This window comes from Gilbertella persicaria (genome assembly GCF_025201335.1).
Source record: "Gilbertella persicaria strain CBS 190.32 chromosome Unknown B0P05scaffold_52, whole genome shotgun sequence".
NCBI classification, from domain to species: Eukaryota; Fungi; Mucoromycota; class Mucoromycetes; order Mucorales; family Choanephoraceae; genus Gilbertella; species Gilbertella persicaria.
Genome location: NW_026252013.1, coordinates 1 through 18,704, shown reverse-complemented (window position 1 = coordinate 18,704; position 18,704 = coordinate 1). Strand labels below are relative to the sequence as shown.

The 18,704-nt window shown below is 38.5% G+C and overlaps 9 protein-coding genes across 9 annotated transcripts; 5 read left to right on the top strand and 4 right to left on the bottom strand.

The window, feature by feature from the left end:
• Positions 1-38: 38 nt before the first annotated feature.
• B0P05DRAFT_478333 (uncharacterized protein) lies at positions 39-1,025 on the bottom strand (the record flags this gene model as incomplete). The annotated part of the gene is made up of 3 exons (XM_051575014.1): positions 39-426; positions 637-679; positions 812-1,025. The coding sequence occupies 3 exons, from the start codon at positions 1,023-1,025 to the stop codon at positions 39-41; spliced, it is 645 nt and encodes a 214-aa protein (XP_051430832.1).
• Positions 1,026-1,246: 221 nt separating this feature from the next.
• On the bottom strand, positions 1,247-1,780 carry B0P05DRAFT_574930 (uncharacterized protein; the record flags this gene model as incomplete). Its single annotated transcript, XM_051581613.1, has 1 exon — positions 1,247-1,780. One exon carries the CDS (start codon positions 1,778-1,780, stop codon positions 1,247-1,249), a length of 534 nt encoding a protein of 177 aa, XP_051430831.1.
• Positions 1,781-3,377: 1,597 nt separating this feature from the next.
• Positions 3,378-5,807, bottom strand: B0P05DRAFT_558733 (uncharacterized protein). The gene is made up of 7 exons (XM_051580173.1): positions 5,528-5,807; positions 5,380-5,495; positions 5,111-5,308; positions 4,641-5,062; positions 4,322-4,588; positions 4,167-4,275; positions 3,378-4,118 (listed from the first exon to the last, which is right to left on the bottom strand). Exons 1-7 carry the CDS (start codon positions 5,785-5,787, stop codon positions 3,754-3,756), a joined length of 1,737 nt encoding a protein of 578 aa, XP_051430830.1. The 5' UTR covers positions 5,788-5,807; the 3' UTR covers positions 3,378-3,753.
• Positions 5,808-5,876: 69 nt separating this feature from the next.
• On the top strand, positions 5,877-6,312 carry B0P05DRAFT_558730 (uncharacterized protein). The gene is made up of 2 exons (XM_051580172.1): positions 5,877-6,138; positions 6,188-6,312. The coding sequence occupies exons 1-2, from the start codon at positions 5,916-5,918 to the stop codon at positions 6,247-6,249; spliced, it is 285 nt and encodes a 94-aa protein (XP_051430829.1). The 5' UTR covers positions 5,877-5,915; the 3' UTR covers positions 6,250-6,312.
• On the top strand, positions 6,249-6,891 carry B0P05DRAFT_574928 (S-adenosyl-L-methionine-dependent methyltransferase; the record flags this gene model as incomplete). The annotated part of the gene is made up of 2 exons (XM_051581612.1): positions 6,249-6,263; positions 6,298-6,891. 2 exons carry the CDS (start codon positions 6,249-6,251, stop codon positions 6,889-6,891), a joined length of 609 nt encoding a protein of 202 aa, XP_051430828.1.
• Positions 6,892-7,697: 806 nt separating this feature from the next.
• Positions 7,698-8,282, top strand: B0P05DRAFT_574927 (uncharacterized protein; the record flags this gene model as incomplete). The annotated part of the gene is made up of 2 exons (XM_051581611.1): positions 7,698-7,703; positions 7,725-8,282. The coding sequence occupies 2 exons, from the start codon at positions 7,698-7,700 to the stop codon at positions 8,280-8,282; spliced, it is 564 nt and encodes a 187-aa protein (XP_051430827.1).
• Positions 8,283-8,820: 538 nt separating this feature from the next.
• Positions 8,821-8,988, top strand: B0P05DRAFT_478410 (uncharacterized protein; the record flags this gene model as incomplete). Its single annotated transcript, XM_051575018.1, has 1 exon — positions 8,821-8,988. A coding segment is annotated over one exon (168 nt), but the record flags the coding sequence as incomplete, so codon positions are not given.
• Positions 8,989-9,186: 198 nt separating this feature from the next.
• B0P05DRAFT_273369 (uncharacterized protein) lies at positions 9,187-10,558 on the top strand. Its single transcript, XM_051573406.1, has one exon. It carries the CDS (start codon positions 9,364-9,366, stop codon positions 10,516-10,518), a length of 1,155 nt encoding a protein of 384 aa, XP_051430825.1. The 5' UTR covers positions 9,187-9,363; the 3' UTR covers positions 10,519-10,558.
• A 120-nt stretch (positions 10,559-10,678) lies between these two features.
• B0P05DRAFT_574925 (golgi-body localization protein domain-containing protein) lies at positions 10,679-18,679 on the bottom strand (the record flags this gene model as incomplete). The annotated part of the gene is made up of 8 exons (XM_051581610.1): positions 10,679-10,949; positions 10,997-11,291; positions 11,354-11,468; positions 11,518-13,800; positions 13,848-13,990; positions 14,039-14,927; positions 14,974-16,376; positions 16,423-18,679. 8 exons carry the CDS (start codon positions 18,677-18,679, stop codon positions 10,679-10,681), a joined length of 7,656 nt encoding a protein of 2,551 aa, XP_051430824.1.
• Positions 18,680-18,704: the final 25 nt, after the last annotated feature.

The following is an 18,704-nucleotide window of genomic DNA, read 5'->3' as shown; positions in this document are numbered from 1 at the left end:
TACACAAAAGATGCGTATCATCTAGCCAGAGATAATAGTTATTTTTCTTTTTGAGCCACTAATTTGGATTCTAATTGATCGATTCTGCTCATCAACTGAGTTAACATATCTTGTTCTTTGTTGTTGGTAGGAGAAGGAGACACAGAAGGCGAAATAGGTCTATCTTTTGACGGGACACGATATTCTAACCGAGAAATACGCTCAGTGCATTCACGCAAACGAGCCTCGAATTGTTGTTCGACCACATCACGTACTTGTCGACGTACAAGAGAGTCCATCATGGTGCTTGAGGACTGCAATGTTTGTATTAAAGAGTGGGAACGACGAATTTGGTCATCCAATGTGGACTTCAAGGTTCTGGTCTGTTCAATGTGATCGTACAGAAATTCAAATGGTTGTAGAAATTTCTGCTTTTGTGTCATGTAACTTGCTGAATTGGTGTTGTTGTTGGAATGATGTGATGATGGTGTGGGTGATGCTGATTGAGTCTGAGTGTGCGTATTAGGTGTATTAGAGGTATTAGAGATATTATTATTATTATTGTTAGTAGTAGTATAAGGCGTACGAGGGAGACAAGCAATAGTAGCAGTCTTGAGAGCAGGGGCTACTTGTTGTTGTTGGCGGAATTGACTCCACGCAGGTTGTTGAGAAGGAACAATAGGAGGGCTTGGAAACCTTACTTGTGCGGAAGTTTGGGGCCATGGAGCAGAAATAGCAAAAGCAGTAGCAGGCACAGCCAGGCGACGAGTGTTATTCTTCAATGTAGCTGTTGGAGGAGACTTTTTGATGACCTTATTGATGATCTTGCCACTAGTACGCGTTTGGAAAGGAGGAAGGGCAGATCTTTTCAATGGAGCTGATTGAATGCCATGAACTGTCTCTTCATTGTAAGAAGGGGTCATGATAGTCAAATTCTTCTTGTGTCCATGTTTAGGAGCCAAACGCTTTAATAAGAGTGAAGAGGGCTTGGGCAATCGAACTTGGCTTGAGTTTTTATCGTCTAGTTCTTCTTGTGGATGATTCATTTTCAAGTTGGAGGAGGGAAAAGAGGAAGAACAAGATGACAGGCGTTGTACTCTAAATTAAATAAATATTTATGGTTACTCTAATGGCGTACAAGAAAAAATAATAATAATAAAATAAATTTGGATCGACCACTCTTCGCAATGTAACACTTGCAAAATAAAAGCGCCCTTCTAAAAAAAGAAAAAAAAACAAAGGGGAACTAAAATAATAAAAAAATAATTTACCTTGGAGATGGTTTTGCATGATGGAGAGTAGAAAAAGTAGGTGATATGGGTTCCAACTTGACCAAATGGGCTGTATTGTTGGCGGAAGAAAAGAACCACTCGTTTCCATCCAAAGGTCTTGGCTCGAATTTGTCTAGGGAAACAATGCTAAGTTTTTGAAATAGGCGAACAAAAGTTGTCATTTTTAATAAAGGAATAGCTCCGCCCTTTAATAAGTCCTCTTCTGAAAGACGACAAAGATCAGACAAATTGCAAATGTTATGCTTCAAAGCAACATCAGCCATCAAGTTGGTCTGAACATAAGAGCGACCTTCCTTGTCTTTACAGAATAAACTTGGGTATTGAAGGTAAAATTTGTACAAGTCGTGGCTGGTCAAGTGAAGATCAAAGATGGCAAATAAGTCTTCTAAGCAAAAGTAGTTGGAAAATGAGGGTTGATTTTCTAGTCTTTGTTGCGAGTAAATGGCTCTAGGTGGTGTCACCATTGGTGTTGGAATCTGATATAAACAGAATGAAATGGCGGGAGACATTTGGTACTCTCCAATAATCAATGTTTGAATCTTCATCTGTACTTTTTTTAAGGTGGAAAAGGAATGTATGTAAAGGAGCGAAGAAGAGAAGAGAGATGAAAACCAGAACCAAGAGAGTGAATGAGTTTTTAAATAGTTTTATTAAGAGTTATTTTTGTACACTACAGAAATTGTTGTTCTTGTGTTGTTGCTCATGGTTAAATGACAATTATATTGAATCAATGACCGATATTTAGAACAAAAGAAGCTATTTAATAGCCGCTTGTTTTTTTATCTCTACCTTGTTTACTTTAAATGTAAAGCCTGTATTGTTTGACAGTTCACTTGAGTTTGAAAACAAAAAAAAAGTATCATTAACCTACATAATTACACATAAATGATTCAAGTCATGATAATGCAACCAAACTTTGGTATACATACAAAGAATGCTATTTGAAATGGTCACACAATGTTTTTGTTCCCCGTAAATTAAGTCAAAACGGCGTTATTTCTATGAGATAATAAATGCGTTCTCTGTATTTATCAACAGTTGATTAAAATCAAATAATAAAAGAAAAGATAGTCTGCATCTCAAACGTATTTTATGTTACATAATAACGCGTACATTTTAATTATGTATACATTGAGAAGTAATTTATTGACCAATTGTAAGCTGCCTTGTAGTTCAAAAAAAGGACAATACAATATTTTGCTTTAAATTACCATTTTCGTTAATTGCAAATTATCATTATTGCTATTTGTTGTTCTCTTGATGATAAGGTTTAGATCTTCTGAGCAATTCGCATATAAAAAATCTATAATTTATAAATTAGCACAATTTACGTTACCCGTAATGTAAAGAACGGTTCGTATTACATAGATAGAAAGAGGTTGGATCTACATCTATTTATATAGACCGAGATTTTTTTTTCTGTGTTGGCAGCCAAAAAAGACCTCATATTTTTAATAAACGGATTACTAATTATGGATAAGAGCAAGCCAAATTCTATGATTAAATATAGATCTATACACGCCATTCTTTTATTCTAAGCAAGCATATCAGTGTATTACATTTAGATGCTTTAAATTAATGACGTATCATATTGTATGCGGCTCATGTTTTCGTGAAAAAAGTCTTGCATAAAAGAGCAAACGGATAAAGTTTCTATTGTACCCTGAGATGACACGTGTTAACAGACTCTTTTCTAGCAAAGAGTTTACACTAAAGAGTACTTGAAAATTATTAATTGACAATGGTGACGCTAATTGTTATTCTTCTATTGAGAAGAAATCAATATTGACTTTGCAACTCTGGCTAGCATTCAATACCAGATACCATGAGAGGTTTATGCTACTCATCAATTCTCATGCTCTCTCAAATTCCAAGTTGACTGCATCGAAAGAGCCTATGTATACAACCAATATCTGTCCAAAATTACCCTCACACTACCTCAAATTCACTTCTTTAAGTTTCTCATGCCAAGATATACAAGCAAAAAAAAACGACATTTTTTTTTAAAATCGACCTGTTTTTGCAAAAAGTGCTTGATACCTCGACGATTTTCTCAATTTTCATAAGTTTGCAATGGAGCAACATTTTATTATGCTGTGTGCTAGTAAAAAAATGATTGTATAGCACTATAGAAGCGGTAGATTTGCAGGAGCATTATAAAAGCTGTAGGCTAGGGCTTTAAACAAAAAGCCCCTTTCTAGAAATTTTCTCACCATAGTGATGATCTAGACACTCCCTTTCTACAACATTCGATGTGCCTTAATAGAGTCTGTAGCTTCTATTAATGACTCGAGACACCTTTTCTCTATATTTTAGGCACTTTTGAATGATCATTTGTCTCGACATTTGTTTTTACCATTAAAATGAAATAAAAAAACGCCGAAGTTTTAAATACAAAGTACAGCTAAAAAGCCATAATGTATCAAAAGGTAAGAAAAGGTATTATTACAAACAAAACAAAAAATAGAAAAAAAAAGTGAAGTTATTTGCCAGCATCTTCGCCAGTAATAGCTTCGCCATCTACGTCTTCATTAGATTCAGTAGGTATTGAGGGATTTTTGGCATTGTCTTGTTGATCTTCTGATTGTTGCTGATTATAGTATTGCTGGCCATAATATTGTTGATACCATTGATAATAAGCTTCTTGTTGCTCCTGAGTAGGCTGTTGACCTCCATAGTATTGTGCGTAATACGCTGACATTTGATCATCAGGGTTATTTTGACCATTATCGTCAATTTCTTTACCGTCTTTCGTATCCTTGTTCTCAGAATTGACAGGTGGTTTCTGTCCATCCTCTTGTTCTCCGCCTTGTTGATAGTTGTAGTAGTCTGGATATTGTTGATAGCCTGTTTGAAGGAGGTTAGATACAGACTCATATAAACCACGTCTCTTACCTGAATTATCACCATATTGATCATATCCATATTGTCCATAGTATTGATTGTATTGTTGAGGGTAGTTGTTACCATAGTCTTGTTGATAACCTCCTCTGCCTCGAGTTGCCTAAAGGTTCGTTAGTAGACAGTATAATATGATTGTATAATATTACCTCTGACACCTTTTCTTCTACCATTTGTTTTGCTATACTAACAGCTTTTGAGTCACCAGAAATATTGACTGTACGTTCTTTTGCATTGGGGTCTGAAGTAGGGTCCACCTTGACGCGAGCACCAGACTGTTCTTGTATCGCTCTGACAGTTTCACCGCCTCTTCCAATGATGAGACCCACTGCAGAAGAAGGAACAGTAATAAATGCACGCTCATCATTACGCCCAACACCATATGAACTATCATTCCAACTTCTACTTGGACCAGCCTATATATATATATAAAACTGAGTTGACCATAGGCATTCATACAAAGCTTACATTATTGCTGCCAAATACAATGTCTTCAACAAGTGATTTAGCATGTTGAGTAGCAGAATCATCGCCTACAAGAGTAATGACACGTTCATTGTCTCTATCTCCAGTACTGTCCGAGGCAATCAAAATCTTAGCTTTACTACGCTCTTCAAAATCACGAATGGTTTCTCCACCACGTCCAATCACCAAACCAACTTTTGAGACTGGTATACGGATAGTTACTGTATTTCCTCCTGATGATCCTGCTGATGTACCTGATGCTGAAGAAGAAGGATTATGGGACGATCCATAATCGTTGCGACCACCATATCGCATGTTTTCATTTGCCTGAGCATCAGCTACCATTTGACGAATCATATCACGTGCCACAGCTATTTGATCAGGCTCACCTGTTAAGTGAACAGGTCTTTGGTCACCCACAGGGTCTATCAAGGTATTAGAAAAACAATAGTAATAACAAGCATCTCTATTACCACTAGCGAACTGAACTTTAGTAACACCAGACATGCGTTCAATCTTCTTGAGATTTTCACCACCTTTGCCAATCAAGAGGCCCACCATATGATTAGGTACACTATATTCTTCTTGATGATGATATCCACTGCTATGGTAAGAAGACTTTCTTTCTTCTGAACCAAGACCATATCTTTTACTGCTTGAACTTCCTCCATCTATCGCAAATATTAGCCTTTTAAATACACAACAAAGTCTCTTTTCTTTGTTGCAAGAGACAGCAACATACAAGAAGGTCTTGATGATCCACCATCGTATGCAGATCTCTTATTGTCGCGTTCGTTTTGATAAGAGCCATACGAGCGGGAACTTGAGCGGTAAGAATCACGATCATCATCGTAACCTCTTTTTGTGCCTATATTTTGGTATAAGTATACTTTGTATCTTCAAGTATAAGAATTACCAGAGGAAGAAGGAGGGGGAGGGGAAGAGCAGCAGTATTAGTAGCAGTGTTGACAGTAGAGGGTGTCGTTAACATATTGCCAGCGGACTGTTGCTTCAATTTCTCTGCAATAGCTCTTGCTTTGGATAAGGCGTCGTTAAAGTTGACTGGTGCAGCAGGTGCAGCTGAGCCTTTGCTTTCAGAAGGTGCCAAAGAAGGAGGTGGAGGAACTGCTGAATAGTCTTTTCCACTCATATCAAGTCAAGAATAAAAAGAGTAAAAGGAAAAGAACAAACAAAGAACGTATCATGTTAATTGTGACTATCAAATAAAAAGCCTTTTCATTTCTTTTTTTGTGTGTGTGTGTGTGTGTGTACTCTATTATGCGTTCAAAGTCGCTAGCTAATCAAACAGCAAAGTGGATACAAAGCTTAACTTCTGTTTGCGAAGGAGATATAAACCATGCAAAACGACAATTAGTTTGGTTAAAACAGAAAGTGATATCTGATACAGGGAGAGAATGTGTTTTGCAACAAGACATAGATCTACTTGATCAATATGTTGATCAGCGTGTTAGAGAGCACAAGCCTCTGCAATATATCTTAGGTAGCTAGCTAGTGATATTCTCTTGATTTGCCTTATTCATTATCATAAGGTACGCAACCATTTTGCGACTTGGACATTGTTACGCGACCTCCTACATTAATTCCTCGGTAATGCACAAATATATTGTGCGTGTGGAACTAATTGTTAAACAGATGGGAGACAGAAGAATGGACATATAAAGTGATAGATCAACTAAGGCAACACCACTTAGATAAGCTAAAGAGCCCGTTGCGTATCCTTGATATTTGTACAGGCTCAGGATGTATTGCACTTGCATTAGCCAAACATTTACCGAAAGGCACTGTGCATATCACTGGCCTTGATATTTCAAACAAAGCCATTGCACTTGCTAAAGAAAACTTGCAAGTACATCAGCATGTCTTGTTAAATCCGGTTGAATTTGTGCAACAAGATATATTTGAATTCAATCTACCGCAAGATACATTTAATTTTATTGTTTCTAATCCACCCTATGTCACTCTGGATGAATATGATAGCCTTGATCCTGATGTGAAAAGTTGGGAGGATGTCGGTGCTTTAGTAGCAGAAGATCAAGGCACACGGGTACATCAGCGCATCATTCAAATGACGACAGCTATTAGCCCTATGCTTAGCATGCCTTATCTGTATATGGAAATAGGTGGCACACATCAAGTTGGGCTGTTGAATGAAGCGATGAGAAAACATGGATTTAAAGGCACTAAAGTGTGGAAAGATTTGGCCGACAAAGATCGTGTCATTGTAGGCTACTAATAGATTAAAATTGCTACTCGTAGTATACATAGACTTTATTTGAAAATGTTTGAGCCTGTACTTTGGAGGACTTGTGCCTGATCAAATTATATACAGTCAATTTTTCTCACCTTCCAAGTAAAGGAACGACTGTAACTTCTATTCTGGTGTGTTTGAGAATCACATAATGTGTGCAACCTGCTTTACAAAAGTAACACCATTTTTCTTTTTCTTTTAGAGTCATCTCAGAAAGCAAAGTCGCTGATTTGAGTTCAGTGTCGTGCAAGAAGATTGTGCGTTCAACAATGATGTCGATTGCTCCAAAAATAAAGTCTTGCTCACGTGCCACGAACTTGGTTTATTTTTGATTGTCGTTTATAATTATCCAATAAAGTTTTTGGCATTAATTGGGATAAAAAAGGGGTTACAGTTTTCTGTGTCCATTTTTGTATTTCTTTGTTTTCTTTTCTATTTTCTATTATATTTCATTTCACAACCTAAACACCACAATGGACGTAGCTGGAAGTCAGATGTGCTTCAGAGAGTGGCTTCATGTCACAGTCGTATAGATACGATAGTAAGGCTACTATTGCCATGACAACTGCACATCATATTCTGTTGGTTCAATGGAATCTTGTAGCGAGGGAGTAACAGCTGGCTCGCAAAGTGAGAGAAGCTCGATTTCGGCTCGTGTTTCCGTGATGTTTTCATCCACAAACTGCTGAATAATCGACTGAAATGCTGATCTAACGTGCGCCTGGAATGTGTTGCGCTTGTACTTGGCCAGTATTTCAGTGCGCGCTGCTGTCAATAAGGAGGGTGGAAAAATGTTGGTCGGCAAATCTTCATAATAGCTCCGTCGCAAATCAACAAACGAAATTCCAGTGCATGTCTACAACACAAGCAACGTGAAGAAATACACACAAGAAGGCACAGCAATCATTGTTAAATTCGCTTGCCCAGACTGTCGCGAGATATTTAACACTGTTTCAGAACTCGCGCATCACGTCGACAATAACCATGTAAAAAGAGCACCATCGCTTGAAAACCTATCTCCTGAAGACAAACGATGGGTCCTGGATGGTCACGATGTTTCAAGCCAATTCCAAGAATATCGCCGATCTTGTATTACTGCGTCGCGTACAGCTGAATTTGCCGTCGAGAGCCATATTTTTCCACCCTCCTTATTGACAGCAGCGCGCACTGAAATACTGGCCAAGTACAAGCGCAACACATTCCAGGCGCACGTTAGATCAGCATTTCAGTCGATTATTCAGCAGTTTGTGGATGAAAACATCACGGAAACACGAGCCGAAATCGAGCTTCTCTCACTTTGCGAGCCAGCTGTTACTCCCTCGCTACAAGATTCCATTGAACCAACAGAATATGATGTGCAGTTGTCATGGCAATAGTAGCCTTACTATCGTATCTATACGACTGTGACATGAAGCCACTCTCTGAAGCACATCTGACTTCCAGCTACGTCCATTGTGGTGTTTAGGTTGTGAAATGAAATATAATAGAAAATAGAAAAGAAAACAAAGAAATACAAAAATGGACACAGAAAACTGTAACCCCTTTTTTATCCCAATTAATGCCAAAAACTTTATTGGATAATTATAAACGACAATCAAAAATAAACCAAGTTCGTGGCACGTGAGCAAGACTTTATTTTTGGAGCAATCGACATCATTGTTGAACGCACAATCTTCTTGCACGACACTGAACTCAAATCAGCGACTTTGCTTTCTGAGATGACTGTACTCTATAAACAGACACTCTTTTCCTGTCTCTTTTTTCTTCTTTTTCTTTTCTTTTGTAATTTTTTTTTGTCATGCCAAACCAATTAACTACAAAAGGCCCTTTATATTGGTAAGATGAATAGAGTAAAAAAAAAAGAATGCATTAGCTTATTAGTCATTTAGGGCAGTCCCGTTGACTGTAGCAGCAGCAGCAACAGTGTATACCGTGAAGAAAATCAATGCGTCTGCTATGGTCTCACAGCCATTGCGATTTATTCCTTCTGGTGAACCCAAGTATGACTCAGCAAATTTGGATCGTATTCGTGCCGACTGGCATACGAAAAACAATGGCATGGGTTTGAGAGACGTTAGGTAAGATATTCGTCTGATTAAGCATATATTAATTTTTTATAGTCGTAGTGGAGGAGGAGTTTAAGCATAATTTTTACAACATCTTTTTGTATCATTGAGCTTTACATATCCCCTCTTTTTCCCCTATTCTCTCCCCCCCTTCTTTCCATTATCTATTTAAATAACATGTCAGCACATGAATGTAATAAAATTCTCACAAAAAAAATGGGATCATGGTACCAACGGACACTCATCATATGCATTCTTTTTCTCATAAAATAACAATACGCATTCTACAAGGAGAAAGGAACTTGTCCCTTATAAAATCGCTTCCGGAATGTGTTGAACAATAAAAACTAAACAAAACGGCAATAGTTTTTCTTACTTTTTCTTTTACGGCATGAAAAACAAGGATTTGAAAACGGATTATAAACAAGTGCTGGCTTCTTGGGACTATGAACTATCTTGTAAGCCCCTTGATACAGACTATTATTCCCAATCCGAAATCATGCATCTCTTCTGCAGCTTTCTAAATCAAGTTTGGACAGACGCAAAACAAAACATAGAACAATCTTGGGGTTTGCAGGATGAGGTGATCATCAATATGCTGCAATTAATGAAACGGTCTTTAGAAACACGACAAAAGCTATCTGCCATGATCTACCGTCTCAAGGATTCTGGTGCTACTATCTGTCGCAGTCCTTCTTCCATTTCGTCATTTGCTTCAGATACGCTTCGTCCTATCAAACTAACAAGCTCCCCTTCAACACCTACAGTTAGCATCAGCAGTAATGAGCCAGCTTTGTGCATGCATAATTCTCAGTCTAGCCATTTTCTTACTATTTCGCAAAAAAATTTGTCATGCCATTTTTGTCATGAAAAAATCGGGTTCAAAAAGAGCTTTTCCATAGATGGTGTTTGCATGCTAAACTACCATAGCAGTGGTGAAGAAGAAGAGTATGAGTACTCAGCAAACAAGCGCCTGTCTTCATTAGATAGCCATCGTAGTAGTAGTATTAGTAATAGTAGTAGTAGTAGTAGTAGTAGTAGTAGTAGTAGTCTACTTGAGCCTATTACCTTTTACCATCAAGATGAAAGCGATATTGATCAAGATACCTCTGCAAGCAAATTACTTTTGGCGGATAAAAGTACAATGTCATATTACTATAAGGAGAAGCTGTTTCGCTATCATTTGCTTCAACGAACCATCAAGGATAGTTTGGCTATGGATCAGGACAGCACAACAACCAAGTCACTTGGTTCTAGCATTAGCAGCCTTGGATACACAGAAAAAGAAACTAGTGAAGAAAGCAGTGAACATGCTTCATATCTATCTTGTTCACCGTCCAGCATGTGCACTGAAGCTCATGTTGTTGTAAGCACTACAACTGAGTCATCAAAAAAATCAGATAAGAGAAAGGAAAATAAGTTTACTTACTTGCTAAAAGGTTCTTCAAGCCAATTGTCTTTATTCAGTATGAAAAAGAAGCAGACGAAAGAGGGCAAAATCAAGACTTCTTTTATCAAACGCATTCTCAAGAAAAGTCAACTTTAAAACATCTATAATAAATCAAAAGAAATTCTATCAAACTGACCATTCAGGGTCAATATTGCAGTCTCAATTAATTATGTACAACAATTCCTGAACATTTATTATAGTCAAAGAAACGATCTCATCCTAGCTTTATGCTGGCTCTAATGGTTTCATATCATGTCTATACTTTTTTATTACTTATTGGCTTTGCTTTCATCTTAGCACCAGATACTAGCCATTGTGTTGGGCCATTGTAATATTTGCCAAGCAAGTATCGGCCTTTGATGGTCAATTGATCATCGTCTTGACGCATAGGACTAGGCGATACGGACCGCATTTCTGGCATGAAGGAGTCATCTTTAAAGACATTTGCAGAAAGGTTTTCACCAGATAAATTAGGCTCTGCTTTTCCTGGCTTTTGGTGATGATCCATCTTTTTTGACTTTTTGAACCTATAACGAATGCATAAATTTCAATACTACTTTGTTTTGTACTTTACTTGGACCAGATGTGAGTTCTTTTTGGCGGCACTAATTCAAGTTCTACTTCTTGTGAATGTGCAGAGTGCAAAGACATGTTATCCTTGATGTCCAAATAATCTTCCATTTCGTCTCGTGAACTTTCTGAATGATTGTCTCCGTCAATCGTTTTGTTTGGATCTGCAGTATGCATGGAAGGATTATAAGACGAAAGGCTTGGTTCGATAAGCTTGCTATTCTCACGAGGATGACGACGTAGAAGCTTTTCTTTAAGCAAAGCAGTGCTGTTGTGCAACAAGGCTGCTTTCATGAAATCTATTGTTGATTGGCAAAAAAAAGTGAGTCAATGCGTTTGAAGTAAATGATGAACTGTTTACCTTTCTTGATGCTGGATGCCAGCTCAAACCAAGACCAAGTTTCGTTACGAAATTCCAAAGTAGGCTGTTCAAAAGCAAAGTCTCTCAAATCTTCAATATTCTTTTCTTTGGGCCCCTAAAAGATAGGATGAACACATACATATAGAGCATAACCTGTCGCTTACCTGGTAACTTAGACAATGTCTTGCTCCTGGAATCTTAACGAGGATAAAGGCTCTATTACTTGACGCTCTCTTTTTCATGACAGACAGATCATCAGATGTTTTGAGCTTGTTAGATTTTTGCAGGTTGTACTTTCTTGATTTTTTGCTAGGTGTTGATGGACTATTGTTAGTATCGTCTTCTTCCCGCGAATTGCTCATACTGGCATTGCTTGTATTCAATTTTGTTGACTCAAGAGTAGGCATGCTAGCATAAAGTGAAGGAGGTGCTGATATAGCTTGGTTTGAACCAGCGATAATACAGCTGCTTGATTTCGATATGCTTTGATCTGACTTGTCGTGGCTTACAGATTGAAGAGTCATATCAGTCAAGCTAGAATCTGGGTCAAGCACAGTAGTCGTAGGTGCTGAAGTAGAGGGAGTCATAGCTGTTGGTTCGATTGGCTTTTGGGATTTTTCTGGTGGGAATAGATAATAAGCTAGCGCCTTACCAAAGCTGTATGTCATTTGAACACGCATAGGATGCAAATTGAGTTCCAAATGTTGAATAACCGGAATACCACCAACGGGGGCCAAAGAAACAAAGTAACAACGAAGCATTTTATGACGAGAAAAGTCATATGGTTTGTGATGATCAAAGTAAGGTCCTAACACATCAACAAATACAGGAGAGGAAGATACATTTTTGACTTGAACAATATCAACTTCAAGGATGTTTGTAGACGAATGATCTTCTTTACTAATAAAGTTGAAGGTGAAGTTAGTCAGTGTACATTCACAGAGCGGAATTTCTCCTTTGGATAGCATCTCCCATTCAATCTTTTGAGCACAGAATGTGAATTTCAAGTTGGTCTTGTGTTCATCATAGTCCTTGCGTCGGTTGCTCTGCATCAATTTAATTGCTTCCATGCCAAGATAAAGTTCCTCCATAGTGTCAAACAGATCTAATCGAATCGACTTAAATTCCTCGATTCGTTTGTCATCTAACAAAGCTAGGTTTTGACTGTATTGATCTCTTGCATGAATTAATTGTCGAGCTCTGTTTTGTAAGTCAACAATCTTCTCGGTTACTTCATATAAGCTAGCTCGGTCAGCAGCCATCATAATCTCACGCAGACGAGCAAGACGTTCTTTCTTAGCAGGTTCTTTGTAAAGTAGTAGATCAGTAGCAACTTGATATATAGCATTGTATTGTGCAGAGTCAGCTGTCAATTTAAGGCTAGGGAAGTTAAGTTGAACAGAATCACAACGGTCTTCAAACGGATGTGCTTGAGAATAGATGTTGGAGTTGGTTTTGATTCTGAGCGGGTTATATTTATCATACTGCATAGTGGCTTCAATACGATCACCAATACGTTGAAATTGATCAGAGCCCTTGACATAGCTAATCAGCATTTCAGGTGGAATCCAAGTAAGCCAGTGGTCGCTTTCTTTTGCACCATAATGATTATCCAACAACAAATCGACACTGTCAAATTGTTCCTTCTTGGCAACAAAGAACTGAACATTATCCAGACTGACAATCGTACGATGTTTGACCATTTCCATCTCTATATCAGGATCAGTTTCATCTACAATATTCAGTCCTTTGACTTGTGCTCGTTCATTCGCTACAAGGACAATGTTGTCCGGATCACAGTCGCTTTGAAGACTGATCTGTGGATTCAATAAATCAATTAGATAACTTGTCTTCATGACATAATTGTTGGGAACTGTCTTGAGTTGCATACGAGGGTTATTGACATTTTCGCTACGAGACATATCAACATCATCGATATCAGGATTGCCTATGGTTTTTTCTTCTTCTGTTTCATTAGGCGCATAAAACTTAGTGTCTTGTTCTGACAGTAATTTGGCAATCAACTCTTTTGCCATTGAATTGTCCATGCCGCCATCATCATCGTTTAAATCAAATTGCTTGTGATTTGGGCCGTATTTAATATCAGCAGCCTCAATCAAATCTCTCAAGAACTTGATAGTACGGGCTGTCATGTAGTACGATAAAGCACGATGATGATCACGCAAATCCATGGCATGATAGAGAACATTTCGGACTGAATTATTCCATACAATCTGAGGATTATGCGCAATGTAGCGCTGCTTGAAAGGGCCCAAAAGTTCCTCCCATTGTTCCAGTGAATCTTTACCAAAAATAGTAGAATGATGGTCCAGTTTCTTAGGATGAGCAACGTCTGGCATAGCTTGGGTAGATAATTCCTTAAGGTACCGTTGAAGCAATTCTCTCTTTTCATATAAAATACGGGTCTTTTCAACAATAGTGTCCGACTATAATACAGAGTTACTAAACAAAAACAAAATATGTTCATATTTACCATTTCTTCTAACGACTTTTCATCAGAGCCATGCTGAAGTCGTTTAGACTCAATACTATGCAATCGCGTTTGATGTTTTCTAATCTGTACATCAATGTTTTTGCTTCTGTCACGCAATAATTCCATTTGCATTTCTCGTGTACCTTTTTTTTTGTTGAGTACTAGATTTCGTACATTGATACAAAACTTACCGATGGCAGTGCCAAGGATACAGTCATGCGTTTTATGCAAGTACTTGTATTTTTCCATATCGTCTCTGTTTGTCTGACGAAGATAATAAATGCACGGAGTGAAAGCAAACGGCAAGACCTGTACATTAGGCAACACATTTGGCACAGATATTCCCATTTCTATAAAATCGTCTAAATCCACCCAGTCAGAGGAGTCTGAGTCATTGTTGCACTTGTAATTAAGACCTTCCATCATGTTTAAGCCATTAACGCTGCTGTCTGAAACATAGTCCGCATGCGAGCTCAAATTCTCTGCACTCAAAGAAGATGCAGCAGCAGTCGCAGTAAATTCGTCATTGGCTTCTCCTGAATAAGTGGCACGTACAGCTCGTAGATCAACATTTTTCAACTGGACTTCAGCTTCAGAAATAGGCCAATTCGCCTTCAGACGCTTTTGGTCTAGCTTGTAGTTGGAAATATTGACAATTTCTCTTTGCATGTGCATATCCACACTAAAGTTCTTGACAAACCCCTTCAGTCCTACATGCTCACCTAGTTCTTCTGTTGTCACATTGTCTGCCTCAATCGTCGTGTCTTTCAAAAAGTAGCCCACAGTAAGAGGATTGACAACAATCTTGTATTTCATCGTCTTCATATGTCGGCCAAATTTTTGAGATGGACGAGTATCTAATTTCGGAAAGAGAGAGCCTGAACGCAATGGATAACTTATAGCACCACCAAAGAGTCTGAACCATGAGACAAAGTGCTCCATGAAACCTGGAGTAAGATGCATAGAGTTTCCTGTAATGTTGCCTTTGTCTGTATCTGCTTCCTCATAAGAAGAGAGTTTAATGATACTGATAGAAACATGAATCGAATCTGATCTAAAGCCTTTATAAGCATCATAATCCTAACCATATATTTTTAGTATGCCTCTTTTCTTCTTCTTTAATTACCTTTTCATGGACATGTTGAGGCGTCTTCATTTTGACTTTGTAGTGAGGCAAGAACTCTAATAGCTTCTGTTTGTGTTCATTTCTCAATTGAGGTGAAATATCTGGATTATCATCATCACAAATCTCACAATCAGGACGACAGGCTCTTTCCAAATGACAGCCTACACCCATGCGAATACCACCAGACAGTTTAAGAGCAATTTTGACAAAGCGTGAGTCATAGTCTTGATTTCTAGCAAGCGTTGAAGAATTGAAAGAAGAGAAAGAAGAGGATTGACGGATCTTTTCATGGTTTACAGGAGGAGTGAAGTGACTAGCAGCCAGTATATAAGGCGCCATATAGCCGCCATGCGCTAAATCAGGCACACCAAAAGCATAATCTCCACTGATGATTTGCATGAATTCGCCTTCAGGGTTTTCATGTCCCAGTAGCCAGACAACATCATTTCTCCATACTTTAGCAAGACCAAATCCTTTTTCACTCACATCGTAAGGATCGCGAGAACCCTTCATGACAATAGCAAGATCACCACCACCAATAAAAGAAATCTTAACTCGAGTATGAATAATCAATCGAATCTTGTCCCAAAAGCCGACCTTGTTTGATGGATCAACAGGCGGTTTTGTAAATGTATCTACCACACGCATAATATCTTGAATAGCAGGCTGATAAGGAACTGACCAACATATCTGAGAAAGAGTAGAGTTATGAACATCAATATTAACAATTGAGAAGAACTTGAGTGGTGTACTTGTACGAGCAATATTAATAGCATAATGAGCATGGTTTTCATCAATCATTGGTATATGGATTTGACGTGTAGCTTCCAAGTCACCCATGTCATCAGCAAGCACGTAGTTACCAGAAAGCGACCAAGCTTGTGCTGGTGAGTCCTCAGTAGAATCAGAGTGAGAGCTATCGTCAGAGGGAACCAAGAAGATTGGCAAAGGATAATCGCGAATTTGAGCCCATGTTTCACCTGATTGCCAGTGTAAATGAAAGGGAACTAAAGTAGATAAAGGCTTATCTAAGGGTTGGCCTTTGCCAACATCATACATAAATTGTCTCGTATCCTTCAAGTCAAAATCAGGTGCTTTAAAATCCAGCGTACTGTTTTTGATAGTAAAATCAAACAAAGGAGGATAGCGTGGAAGGTCAACGATATCAACAAAAAACAGACTGGCCAGTTGAGAAGCTTTTTCATCGCCTTCAAACACTTCATCTAATTGACTTGCAATCACAGAATTTCTATAGCAAGCATGTTGGAATTTTTCATAGGCAGTTGATTCCTTTGAGAGAGAAGCATGAATGTGTCTTTTCCAAGACTTTGAATTGTGTTCCTGAAGACCTTGCCAAGCTTCATTCACGCGTGCATTTGTTTCTTCCTTTTGAGATAGATATTCTAAAAAACAAGGAGTGAGTATGATATAAATTCTAATATAATTTACCTTCATCCATAGAATGCTTATCGTTGGATTGTCTCTGTAAAGCTTGTGCTTTTATTTCAAATGCATCTTGAATAGCAATACGATTTGCTTGCTCTACTAGACCTGTCTTCCAAATCATTCTAAGCCTTGCTTCAAAAGGATCATCTTCAAACTGAACCGTAAACAAGTCAAACACCAAACGCATCAAAGGTAATACTGCAGGTTCCTTTTTCTCGCTGGGTCCAAAGAATAAGAATGAGGCTCCTTTCACTAGACGAGCATGGGTTGCTTTGATTGCTTTCACCAGTGTTGCTGTACTATCCACAACATTGCATAGTTCATAGCCATAGGGAATACGAAGATAAAGTTTTGTCATGGCTAGCTGTTTGCATTCTTGATGTGCTGCGTTTTTTTCAATAGATAGGCAGATGTTATCCAATTCAAGTAGTTGATCCCAGCAACCAGGTTGATGTGGAGCAACGCCAAACAAAGTGATGTTTCGAATAGCCGTTGAAGGTGTCTTCTCTTGGTCTCTCCATTGAGTACGCAAACTATCCATACGCAAATAGAGCTCGGTATGACCTCCGGGTAGAGAGATATGGACATCCGCGCGATTCATTTGGAATTGAAGATGAGGTAGCATAAACCGTTTTTCCTTGGGACCGCCTGTTTTTTCTTTTTTGCCAAACAATAGCTTCAAGTTATTCGCAGTGGACAAAGTAGCGACCAAAAGAGCATAATGATTAGTAATTGAATACTTGATACCCGTTTTTTTCACTACAATGGAAGGCAGGATAATCAACATTTGAGACGTTAGGCACAGCATGATCTCAGTTCTTGTGTTGATACGCGAAATCCACATGACAACTGTCTTTGCTTGATCATTTCGGTGCCAGTGATGCTCGTTTCCTGGCTTGAGCAATCTTTCAACAAGGAGATGCTGTAACGACACTCTGCATGTACCAAAAGGAACTTGGTTTGCTTTGTTGGTTGAAGACATAGAGATCTGCTTTTCTTCATCAATATCGGAATCAACAGACGTATTGCTGAGGCTGGTTCGTTTGTGTCCATCTTTTGAGCTAAACACGCGAGAACCACTAAAGAAACAAGCGAGTTTTGCCATTGACAAGGCCACCCGAACATCCACATCTTCCTGTGGGGCATTATCCAAGTAACCTTTTGGAACATTTCTCTTACCCTTAAGGCCACGATCAACACCTTCAATCACAGCTACAGCGTCCAATACAACCCATTGTGCCTTGACGATAGAAAGATACTTATACAGTTGGCCACTATTTTGACTACTGCTGTTCTTTTCCTTAGTGGGTTTGATGGTCTTGAACGGATCGATAATATGCTTGACCCAGAATTCCAATTGACTTGTTTGGTCTTGCAACTTGAGCCACAGGTTCAATACAGGTCTTTTTGTTTCCACCTCTACATTGATATGATGTGTATCTGAATCCCATGCAAGCCGAATTTGTTGGTCCCTATCGCCTTCAAAAGAAACATCCAGCCTTGCAAATGCTTTCATTTCAAACTGATCCACAGAGACAAGATGTTGATGTTGTTGTTGTTGTTGATAATGATGCTTTGATTCAACAGAACTTTGTTGTTCAATATCAAAGCAGGTGTCTTGTATGGTATATTGCATTGAAGCCTTGTAGTGCCATTCAGTTGCCTTTCTCTGTAAACCAGAATAACCAGCATCTTTTGATTTCCAGCTACGTCTAAATAACTTGGTCCAAGAGGATCTTGTTTGAGACTGAACACGTTGAAACGTGGATGAATTGGCTTGAAATTCAATGTGTTCTTCATCTTTGGCTGTCGCTGTCAGTGGTGCTGAATAACGAGGCAAGACAGAGGCAGGACGATTTTTTTGAGCCACGTACACACCATCTAACTGGAATGTCACATTGGACCATGAAACAATACCTGTGTGTTGAGTGTCGTTCTTGATCTTCATACAAGGTCGCTCGATAGACAAAGAAAAACTAGCATGAGGCCAGTTTTTGAATACACGCTTGTACGGTGTGTCTTGTTTTGATGCTACGTGCTTTTCTTTCTGGTTGGGTATTAGTTTAGCAATCAAATCTTTATGAGCAATATCAATCACACATAACGGGTCGTACACAGTGATAGACACATGAGCAAACTTCTTGTTTGGCTTTAGTTCGTCTGTTGCTGATGTCTGTTCATCAAAATTCGAAGGCATCCAATCGAGTTCTACATCAGGCGAATCATTGCTAAGCAAGCATTGCGCCACATTTGCTGACATTTTAGTATTGGGTATACGTATCATA

Excerpts from the sequence above, each read along its gene's own strand:
- B0P05DRAFT_558733 (XM_051580173.1), bottom strand. The coding sequence starts at position 5,787 with ATGAGTGGAAAAGACTATTCAGCAGTTCCTCCACCTCCTTCTTTGGCA. Across the intron at positions 5,309-5,379 it reads TGGATCATCAAGACCTTCTT|ATGGAGGAAGTTCAAGCAGT; the intron begins GTATGTTGCTGT and ends TATTTGCGATAG. Across the intron at positions 4,589-4,640 it reads TTGTATTTGGCAGCAATAAT|GCTGGTCCAAGTAGAAGTTG; the intron begins GTAAGCTTTGTA and ends ATATATATATAG.
- B0P05DRAFT_558730 (XM_051580172.1), top strand. The coding sequence starts at position 5,916 with ATGCGTTCAAAGTCGCTAGCTAATCAAACAGCAAAGTGGATACAAAGC. Across the intron at positions 6,139-6,187 it reads GCCTCTGCAATATATCTTAG|GTACGCAACCATTTTGCGAC; the intron begins GTAGCTAGCTAG and ends CATTATCATAAG.
- B0P05DRAFT_273369 (XM_051573406.1), top strand. The coding sequence starts at position 9,364 with ATGAAAAACAAGGATTTGAAAACGGATTATAAACAAGTGCTGGCTTCT.